The sequence below is a fragment of the Trichomycterus rosablanca genome, chromosome 17, assembly GCF_030014385.1.
Source record: "Trichomycterus rosablanca isolate fTriRos1 chromosome 17, fTriRos1.hap1, whole genome shotgun sequence".
In the NCBI taxonomy this organism is placed as follows: domain Eukaryota; kingdom Metazoa; phylum Chordata; class Actinopteri; order Siluriformes; family Trichomycteridae; genus Trichomycterus; species Trichomycterus rosablanca.
The window spans coordinates 12,337,265-12,348,367 of record NC_086004.1 but is presented as its reverse complement, the minus strand read 5'-3'; the positions used below and the strand labels follow the sequence as shown (position 1 = coordinate 12,348,367).

Below are 11,103 nucleotides of genomic sequence, written 5' to 3'. Positions count from 1 at the left end.
GGGAAAAAAAATGCTGACAAAAACAAGCAGCACCAATCCTTAAAAAGTGCATTATCACTGACTAATATTAATATTTTCCTTAATTACATATAATAGTAACTGGCCTCTTTAATTTTATAATCTTTTTATAATCTATAAACAGTAATAAGAGGAAGTACACATCATTCCTTAAAATCATACTGTACTTTAAAACCAGAATAAAACGAATAAAGAATGTGGTCTTATGCTTCGCTTCACAGCCCGAAAGAGAAACAGCATTTCATACCAGAATCCACATACAGCTTGGTACAAGCCACACGTTTATCATGGCACTCGTGGATCCCTCGCAACTTTATGGAATGAAAAAGAAAGAAAGAAAGAAAAACAAACAATAGAGAAACATAAAAGGGTGTAGCTTCACTTTTACCTTGAAGGAGTGCAAAATAAAGTTAAAAAAAAAATCCCAATACGTCTCTGGCCACTAAAACTCCATGAATTCTTTAGCACATTTCTCTGTGTCCGAGATCCGAATCTCCTCTTCTTCATAGTCGTCGAAATTGCTTGTGTCACCAGGCCCTCTGCACTTTGGTATAATGGGTGGCTCCACCTAAAAAAGAAAGCACAGTCGAAACCTGTTTAAAAATAGGACGCAGCCGCGGCTCAGGTGGCGCAGCGGTAAAGTACGCTAGTGCACCAGAGTTGGGGTTCTGAATGCATCGCATCGAATCTCGACTCTACCCATGAACAATGATTGACTGTTGTTCAGGGTTAGAGGGTAGAGAGTCGGATCATGGGTCCCATAACTGGTGCGACTGCGGTCCCTGCTGGCTGACTGATGGCGCCTGCACAGGGCTGATGAATAGTGCCCGTCGGTGTATGAACTCGACTCGTGCAGGTGAAAAATGCAGTCTGTACTGATTGCGTACCGGAGGGGGCGCAAGTCAGTTGAGAGGCGTCCTCAGTCGGCGGTGAAGGGGTCGAACCAGTATAGAGGACGCAATCAGGGTAATTGGACACGACTAGGATAGGGGAGAAAAATTGGGGGGGAAAAAAGATAATAAAAAAAAGGATGCAGCCGCTCAGGTGGCGCAGCGGTAAAAACACACGCTGTTCACCAGAGCTGAGATCTCGAATACACCGTATCAAATCTGCCGGCTGAGGCTGAGCGGCCACATGAACAACGATTGGCCTGTTGTTCAGATAGGGGCGGGATTAAGCCGGATGGGGACTCTCTCTCAGACTAGTGCGATTACGACCTCTGCGGGCTGGTTGGTGGCGCCTGCACGGAGATGGGGAAGGAGTGCGGTAGAGGGTGTGGCTCTCCGTACACAGCGCGGTACTGCACTGCACTCGTCAAGTGTGGGTGATAAGATGTTCGATTGCTGTGCACGTGTCGGTGGGGGCGTGGAGCAGCCTTGTCCTCCCCAATCAGGAGCAGGGACCAGCATTAGTGAGAGGATGATTGACGGGCAGAAATTGGATGCGCTAAAGGGGGAGAAAAGTTCTTTAATGGTAAACGGTTAACCAACAACCACCTTCCATGAATCAAAGTATTAAACTCATCACTAAGACTGCTTTCACATAATATGTGACAAACCCAATTTGGGGATGACTGGTGACGCTTACCTTGCGTCACGCACTGAACAAATGTACCTCTTTACTGCTCGGTTTTTACAGCTTGCTGCTGAGCTTAAACTTCAATCATATTGAAGTTTGACCCAGTTTACCACTGACCTTGTGCCACCAGTGAGATTTTAGTATTTTTTGTATGCATTTTCACCCCCTTTTTCTCCCAATTTAGCATAGCCAATCCCCTGCTGTGGACCCCGACGGCATCCAAGAAGGGTGTATATTCGCCTTACACACACTCCCTCTGACGTGTGTGCAGTCCACCAATCTTATTCTTATTTACCCAAACTTCCATGGATTTGCGTGTGATGTCGGCTTCGCTTACGGAGAGCCACGCCCCAATCTCTGTGCTCCTTCACTGTCTTTACAGGTGCCCTGGGCAACCAAGTTCCTTACACAGCAGGGGTCGGCATTAGTGGAGAGGAAGCATGATGCAATCAGGTAATTGGATGCACAATCGGGTAATATTTAAAAATAATAATAATAATAAAAATAAACAAGCGAGCCTACCTTTCTTTCATATATGGCGATCCAGTCTGTCGTCGCAAACCACTTGTGGTTTTTAATGTCATTGACCCCGTTTTTCAGATTGCCAAAGCGCTTGGTGAGGTCAACCTGAAGAAGATTCCTCAGCAGGTCCTTCAGATCAGAACTGAAGTGAGAAGGGAACCGCACCTGAACGTTACATATGTAGAGGTTAGATTAAATAACCAAATAACTGATTTATATGAAGTAATGTAACCTGCTTTTATTTATACGTTTTACCTTTCCAGATACGATTTTCTCATAGATCTGGATTGGCTGGTCAGCAAAGAAGGGTGGGTAACCTGCTGCCATTTCATAGATCAAGACGCCAAGAGCCCACCAGTCCACAGCTTTATTGTAGCCCTAAAAAGCAATCAGAACAAATCAATATCCTGATCGGGTAAAAATTTTAATCACTGCAAATATAAAAATGTAGGGTCTGTCTGAAAATCTAGCGAGCTGCCTTGCTGCCTACTGCTTACCTACGCAGCTACCTAGGTAAAGAGGATTCTAATAAGACATCAAACTTATAAGGCAAGTTATTCAGACGCCCTACTTAAATAGCAATTACATCACCACAGTTTACGCTTAACTAAGCAAACACGGTTAACCTCAGGCCATTCAAACCAATGGGCTGGGGTGGCACAAACCACTAGCATGCCAGTTAATATCTCCCTCTGGTTAATGTTTAAATTGTCACAGACAGGCCAAAATTAGCAAATTAATGACACTTGTAGACCTTTATACAAATTAAAAATCAAAAAGAATTTATTTACATTGGAAAAGAACTTTGAAATCTTTGCCTTCACCGCTAATGCCTAGTTCACACTACACGACTTTTACCAAGATTTTCGCTCGGCGACTGGTCGGCGCTAGATTTGCCAGCTCGGGAGCAACTCGGCGTTTGCGCTCGGCGACTGGATCGAGATTTCTAGCATGTCAGATATCTCAATCTGAGTTGCACAACTGGCAATGAATGCGGTGTCGAACAGCCAATGAGAACGCAAGATACAGCGTGAGGAGAAACGCAGGGGAGGAGTTGTAAAAAGGTGGGACAGGGGCTTAATACAGTTTATATCGTAATACACCGGCACACACACACACATAAGTTTTACAGTATTTCTGACCTTATCGTTCTCTACAAAACATCAACGTTGCATTGCAAAAAATATTTATTAACCTCCAACTCACTACACAACAACCCATGCAAATGTTTTTACGTGCACAAACTTTGATCTCTCGCTACTTGTTGACGTGCATTTTTGGACGATGTATCATTAAACCTTTCGTCACTTCTTGTGTTTGTTTTCGTGACAAAACGTAGTTTGGGAGACCAGAGGAGCTTGCTTGCGATTCCAGTTGGTGATAGATGGTGTAGTGTGAAACCCCCTATCGCCAATCAGTCGTGTAGTGTGAAATATACACCGACTGAAAAGACTCCAGAGTGCAAGAGTCATGTAGTGTGAACTGTACAGTGACCCGGCAAATCAGAAAGTCGTGTAGTGTGAACTTGCCATAAGGAAGCATTGGATGCTCCTCGTTATTTGGTCAGATTATCGCTTCAAAATAAGGCACCTCAGCAGGAAGCAGAGATGGGGACTCAAGTCAGATTCGCACGTAAGTCGCACACACAGCGACTTCAGACTCGATTCGGACTCGTTTCAAATGACTCGCAAAAAATGACTCTGATGAGTCCCTAGTGTCAGCATGTGTTAACATTAGTAACGTGTGACAATATATATACAATTATTATTATTATTATAAATATTCTCTAATGACGCCCCGGCACATCACTCCAGTTCTAAAATCTCTACACTGGCTTCCAGTTAGTTACAGAATAGAATTTAAAGTGCTGCTACTGGTCTATAAATCACTGAATGGGTTCAGCCCAGAATACATCTCAGAAATGTTTAGAGAATATAAACCCAGTAGATCTCTTAGATCCATGGACTCAGGTCAGCTAGTTGAGCCCAGAGTCCAAACTAAACATGGTGAAGCAGCATTTAGCTGTTGGGCTGCATATAACTGGAACAGACTGCCAGGAGATATTAGATGTTCCTCAAATGTAGAAATATTTAAATCCAGGTTAAAAACATTTCTTTTTTCTTGTGCCTATGATTGAGCTCGAAATTTTTGCCATTACCCTCATTTTACCATATTTCTTTTAGTTTTTCATGCTCTTCTAAATTGTAGGGTATATTTTACTATATTTTCTTTTAGTTTTCATGTTCTTAATTTTTTATCTCTCTTGTTTTAATTTCATATTCCCTAAATTGTAGGTTATACTGTACAATAATTTATTTTAATTTTTCATGTCCTTAATTTTTTTTTATCTCTCTTGTTTGAATTTCATGTTGTCTTAATTGTAACTAAATGTTTGCAAGAAGTCTTTCTGAGCTTTTAGATCTCAGGAATGTTTTAATTAAATTTTTTTTCCTTATGTAAAGCACTTTGAATTGCCACTGTGTATGAAAGGTGCTATACAAATAAACTTGCCTTGCCTTGCCTTAACCCGCAACGCGTGCAATGGGTAAATGTTACAGTCAGCTTCCGGCGTAGTGATGAAGCGTCGCTCCCTACTCCCTACACAGTTTGGATTGGAATCTCACTTAAAATGGTGGAATACCCTACGTAGTGCACTTCTCAGGAACAACTTGTTTGGCTTTCTAACGAGTTGGTGTTTTACTTCACAACTGGGAAAAGTTTGGAGGTTTTTAATTATAAGAACATTTACAAGATAACGGATTATATTCCTAATGGGACACACGGTTATAAATGTAATAGCATCTGGAAGAACATAAGCTAAGGTAAGCAGTGGTTATGATTTTGCTGTGTTTTGGATTTTGGCCGCTGTGCCGTGATTTATCGTGCACTTTTGTTTTGCAATGAAAACAAAACGTATCAGTTTAAGCTTTTAACTGGAACCTTCTTGTTATGGAAATTACATTCATTTGCACAATGACTAGGAAAGTAAAGGCACTTAGTAAAACGGCAGAATACAGATGCTAATCCGTTCTTTTTTTATGTGAACGTACACATTATTTGTTTATTTCTACGCTACATTTCCAATATATGTTTTGTGTATATTATATTGACTCGTGATTTGACTTGGACTCTAGCCTAAAGACTCGTGACTTGACTTGGACTCTAGCCTGAAGACTGGTGTCTTGACTTGGACTCTAGCCTGAAGACTGGTGTCTTGACTTGGACTCTAGCCTAAAGACTCATGACTTGACTTGGACACTAGCCTAAAGACTGGTGTCTTGACTTGGACACTAGCCTAAAGACTCGTGACTTGACTTGGACTCTAGCCTAAAGACTAGCGACTTGACTTGGACTCTAGCCTAAAGACTAGCGACTTGACTTGGACTCTAGCCTAAAGACTCGTGACTTGACTTGGACTCTAGCCTAAAGACTCGTGACTTGACTTGGACTCTAGCCTGAAGACTCGTGACTTGACTTGGACTCTAGCCTAAAGACTCGTGACTTGACTTGGACTCTACCCTAAAGACTCGTGACTTGACTTGGACTCTAGCCTGAAGACTGGTGTCTTGACTTGGACACTAGCCTAAAGACTCGTGACTTGACTTGGACTCCAGCCTAAAGACTCGTGACTTGACTCAGACTCGTATTTTGTGACTTGACTCAGACTCGTATTTTGTGACTTGTGAACATCTCTGGTGACGTAAAATGATGTTTATTTACAGAGCTCACTAGATTTTCAGACAGACCCATAGATTCTGAAACTGCTAGTCAAACCTTGCTAAGGATGATCTCGGGAGCCAGGTATTCAGGTGTTCCACACAACGTCCAAGTTCTGCCTTTGACTCTTTTTGCAAAACCGAAGTCTGTGACCTAAAATTAGAGACACAATTCCAAATGTTACGAAAGCGTTTATGAAATAAACTGATACAATAATAATAATGATGGATTTTACTCTAATACCTGGATGTATCCATGCTGATCAATGAGAAGATTCTCAGGTTTCAGGTCTCTGTAGATGAGGTCTAAGGAGTGGAGGTACTCGAACGTGAGCACGATCTGAGCCGCGTAGAACCTCGCATGATGCTCGCTTTGGATTGGGAAAAAGAAATTTCGATTAGGTCGGTGCACCGGATACATTTAGCTAACTGGGTTATAATTAGGGCCCTACATTCAAAAATTGAATAATAGAATAAATGAAAGCTACAATACACAGCACAGTCTACCTTAATACTCGGTCTCATATACAAAAATTATCAACCGTGTTTTGACACGCCCCCTTCTGCGTCAACAGGAGTGGTTGGGAGTTTTCCAAGCTCAGTTACGTAGCAGTGCTTTTAGCTGCTTTACACTTCGACACCTTGAACATTCTGACTAACCGATTGCTAACTGAATTGCTGTAGGATTGCTAGTGGAACAGACTTTTCTGTGGTGTTGTGCGCTGACAATGTTTGATGTATGTGTTTAAGTATGTGTTTATTTTGTTTATGCGTGTTCCGACTTTAGCGTGTCCAATTGCCCGATTGTGTCATGCTTCCTCTCCACCAATGCCGACCTCGGCTCTGGTTGAGGAGAACGAAGCTAACTCACATCCCCTCCGACACGTTGGCAGCAGTTGTTTGCATCTTGTCACCTACATTTGACGAGTGCATATGTGGATCAGCACTGTGTACGGAGAGACGCACCCTGATCCACACACTCTTTCCTCATCTCTGCAGGTGCCATCAATCAGCCAGCAGAGGTCGTAGTTGCATCAGTTATGAGACAGTCCCTATCCGGCTTAATATCCCACCCCTATATGAACAACAGGCCAATCGTTGTTCGTGTGGCTGCTCAGCCCATCCGGCAGGCAGAGCTGAGACTTGATACAATGTATTCGAGATCCCAGCTCTGGTGTTCTAGCGTGTGTTTTTACCGCTGCGCCACCTGAGCGGCTATGTGTTTAAGTATTGAGTGCATTTTGTCTCTTTGGTGATTCCATAATCAATGGAAAAGTGTGCTTCTCTACCCACATGATCATCTCTCTATAGTGTTGCGCCTCAAAAGAACAAGCATTATGCTCAAGTATTAAGCTCCCGATTGTTTATCTATGTAGAGTTTATTTCTTACTTTATAAACTCAGCAAACTCTAAAGGTGCTCGGATACACTAGGACCGCCTAATAGTGCAAATTACCCAGTAAACGTGAGACACTTGAATGCTACACGAATGAAAAACGTTAAATCGCTAAACACAAACCTTAAAGTTTGAATTTTACAATTTGAATGTTACAGTATGTGCAGTGATTTTAATGACCGTGAATTAGATAAGGCCTTTCTTATAAATGAGCAAACTTACTCACCTGAACCTTCCAATGCGTCGAAGGTGGGAGAACATCTCACCGCCAGGAACGTACTCCATAACCATATACAGGTTGGAGTTGTCCTGAAAGGTAAAAGGGAAAAAATGTCAGTTTTAAATGTACTGCAAGCTTCAAATTGAAATGAATCATTGAAAACAAATAGAAACTGTTTCACAGCTGTAAGGACCATTACCTTAAAAGCGTATTCCAATTTGACAAGGAAGGGGAAAGAAACTGCCTGCAATATTTTCTTCTCATTTAATGTGTGTTCTATTTGTTTCAGCTTCACCACCTATACAAGCCAAAAAAAAAAAAAAAAAAGAAGTTTAGGATTGTGTGATTGTTTTACAGTTGAGTATAAAAGCTGGTATCCCTCTTCCCCCTAAGGAAAATGTGGGGTGTCATTAAGTTAAATATAGACCTGCTTGAATACTTTACGGCCAAAACAGAAATACACCTCAATTTCATACACCTGATAGCAATGAGTGTAGCCAAAATAGCTGAGGTGTATCCACATACATTGGTCACAAGTGTACATTATTAAATCCAATTCCATTACATGTAACAATAACAGAACATTCAGTTATTATTCTTTCACTTGCTTACATTTTTTTTGTAAAGTACCTTGAGCCTTTACTCTTTTTTCTGATGTACTTTGAGCTGTTGTAATACTTGACTTTCCCTCAGGGATTAATAAAGTGATCTATGTATCTGTCTATCTGTCTATCTATCTATCTATCATTAGAGAGAACATGCCAAAATGTCTTCATACATTTAAGTTTTATGATTAGCATTAATATTTGTATGAATATTCATTTGCATGAAGATTCACAATTAGTACAGTTACATTTTCAGTATTAAGCAGACGCTTTTATCCAAAGCGACTTACACAATGAGCTAAAAACGATGAGCAATTGAGGGTTAAGGGCCTTGCTCAGGGACCCAACAGTGGCAACTTGGTGGTGGCGGGGCTTGAACCGGCAACCCTCTGTTTACTAGTCCAGTACCTTAACCACTGAGCTATCACTGCCCTACAGTACAGTATTAGTACTTGATAATGACTAGATTGAGAAATAAATGTAAATGTAATTTCAGATTGAAAACTGACCCAACAAATGCTTGGTCAAAAAAAATCTTAAAGACACGTCCCAGAGGCCGCTCAGGTGGCGCAGCGGTAAAAACACACGCTGCAACCAGAGCTGGATTCCAGATACATGGTATCGAATCCAGCTGTGCTTCCCCGGTTCGAAACTGGGCGGCTGTATGAGCAACGATTGGCCGGTTGCTCAGTTGGGGGGCGGGACAAAGAACCGGATGTGGGTCTCTCTCCGTCAGAATGCGATTACGACCTCTGTCAGCTGATTAGAGGCACCTGCACAGGGATGGGGAAGAGTGCCCTTAAGAAGGTGTGTCTCTCCGCATGCAACGCTAGGTGGCGCCTAACTCATAAATGTGTGGGTGGCAAAAGGCATCCGGCTTGCTGCTCACAGTCGGAGGGGATACGGGTTAGCTTCGATCTCCTCGGTCAGGGCAGGGTTCGGCATAGACAGAGAGGAAGCACGATGCAAATTGAACAATTGGATGCACTAAAGGGGGAGAAAAAAAAAAAAAAAAAAAAGAAAAAAAAAAAAAGAAAAAAAAAAGACACTTCCCAGAATTTTAATGAAAGCCTTTTTAGGAGCAGAAATGAGGGAATCATGATAAATGTATATGATTTCAGAATAGGATGTCAAATGAATTGATGGTCAGGTGTCCACATACATTTGACTGTCCAATGCCAGATCATTTTTCCATATCGCCTACAGAATACAGAATAGATAAAGTTCCAAGAATGGACGTCAGTTTATAAGTTATATCCTATGTAGCGTGCCGGTGCACAATGCTTAACGTGACTTATCGTACTAAAACAACGAGTGAGGAATTTCATTAGTGGAGAGAACTTATGAGCAGTTCTTTTAATACATTAAGCCACATCAAGCTTTTCTTTTTTTATGTTAAGCATTTTAGAGTCCCTTGGAAAAGCTCATTCTTACAATTTCCCAGCACTTGTGCTGTAACACAAGTTTAAAAGTGAAACAAGAAAAAAATCCAGCTAAACACAGATACATGTGGACGCTTTCAGAGTGGATTTGACAGTTTAAAAAAAAAGCTGAACATGTCAAGTTTAAGGGTACAAATTTCTTAACGAAGTGTGTTGAGTTTTAAAGATTTTGAGTTCAGAGGACGTCGAGCTACAAGGTACCACTGTACTGAAAAGGTGCAAGTGTTCTCCAAGGTTGCCATTTCCTTAATGTTCACAGATTTCCATTTCTGATCGTTTCAACGTTTCCCGAAATGAGGTGATGCTGTAGACGGCCTGTGTGTACTCACTTTTTGTTTGTCCAAGATCTTCATAGCGTAGTATTGCTCTGTTCCTTTACGTTTCACCAGCATAACTCTTCCAAAGGAGCCTGTACCAAGAGTTTTCAGTCTTTCAAAGTCATCTAGACAGGTTGAGCTCTGTGGAGATCAATGAGAAAGAGAAAAATTTAGTTGGCAAAAATGGAAAAACGGTCATTGAATAAGTGGCGTACACAGCAGCCGCTTACCTGTGGTGGACATTCCCATTTTCTTAAGAAATCCTCTTTGGCTTTGGCTAAAAATTCTTTCACTTTAAAAAAGAAAAAAGAATAAATATTGTTAGCAATGCTCTAAATATACTCACTAAGCACTTTATTAGGAACACATGTACACCGGTTCATGCAAGGAACTATTTATTAGCCAATCATGCAACAGGAGTGAAATTTGTTTTAAAAAAAGAGAAAAAAAAAAATCAAGCAGATATGGCCAAGCAGCTACAAGTAATATTCAAAATATCAACCATCAGAATGGGAGGGGTACACCTACAAACCTTTCAGGAATAGCTGACTTATAAAGGAATGATTCCAAAATCATGTGGAATACATGCACTATACAGGACACTGTACTGATATCCAGTATTAGTATGGTGTTCCTAATAAAGTACTTGGTGAGTGTATGTAATGCATGCAAAACTGCAGGCACATTTTCAAAGCTACAAAGAAGCATTTATTTAGAAAAGAAGAGCAGTGAAAATAAAGTACAGTAATCCCTCCTCGATCGCGGTGAGGAGGTGAAATCCGCGAAGTAAAAACCATGTGTTTATATGGTTATTTTCATAACCCGATTCCATCGGGTTTAGCATTTAGCATCTTGTCATTAAAACCAATGGATTGAGGTAGCACAGCACGCTAACATGTCAATATAACACCTCCCTTCATGTACCGATAACAGTTACATTTCCTGACAAGCCCGAACTTGCAAATAAAAACACTCGGTACAAGTTCATACAAGTTAAAAATCAGTAATATTTTATTTACATTTGAAAAGAACTCCATTCGTTTGTCCGCACCGTCAGCCATGTTTATTTTTCTGTGAGAGAAGAGCACCCGACCCGCAATGAATTCTGGGATTGCCTTGATCACTAAGGCAGCGTCGGATGCTCACTCGTTTTTGAGTGAAAATAAAGTTGAAATGTTGAAGGATTTGGAACAGCCTCCTTATCGGAAGCGCACAGGATGACGTGAAATGCGTCTATGTAGAGAGCGCCCTAGCTTTTCGAACACACCCCTCGTCTGCAGAAATCCGCGA

The 11,103-nt window shown here is 41.3% G+C and overlaps 1 protein-coding gene across 2 annotated transcripts in view; it reads right to left on the bottom strand.

The window, feature by feature from the left end:
* Window positions 1-448: 448 nt before the first annotated feature.
* Window positions 449-11,103, bottom strand: part of prkacba (protein kinase, cAMP-dependent, catalytic, beta a) — a 30,869-nt gene continuing 20,214 nt past the window's right edge. For both annotated transcript variants that reach the window (XM_063012319.1, XM_063012320.1), the window contains exons 2-10: window positions 10,044-10,105; window positions 9,826-9,954; window positions 7,649-7,747; window positions 7,456-7,538; window positions 6,079-6,205; window positions 5,893-5,988; window positions 2,374-2,496; window positions 2,119-2,283; window positions 449-586 (exon numbers count right to left, since the gene is read on the bottom strand). In XM_063012319.1, coding sequence (XP_062868389.1) covers window positions 461-586; window positions 2,119-2,283; window positions 2,374-2,496; window positions 5,893-5,988; window positions 6,079-6,205; window positions 7,456-7,538; window positions 7,649-7,747; window positions 9,826-9,954; window positions 10,044-10,105 — 1,010 coding nt within the window. In that variant the 3' untranslated portion in view covers window positions 449-460. The remainder of the gene's footprint in view (window positions 587-2,118; window positions 2,284-2,373; window positions 2,497-5,892; window positions 5,989-6,078; window positions 6,206-7,455; window positions 7,539-7,648; window positions 7,748-9,825; window positions 9,955-10,043; window positions 10,106-11,103) is intronic.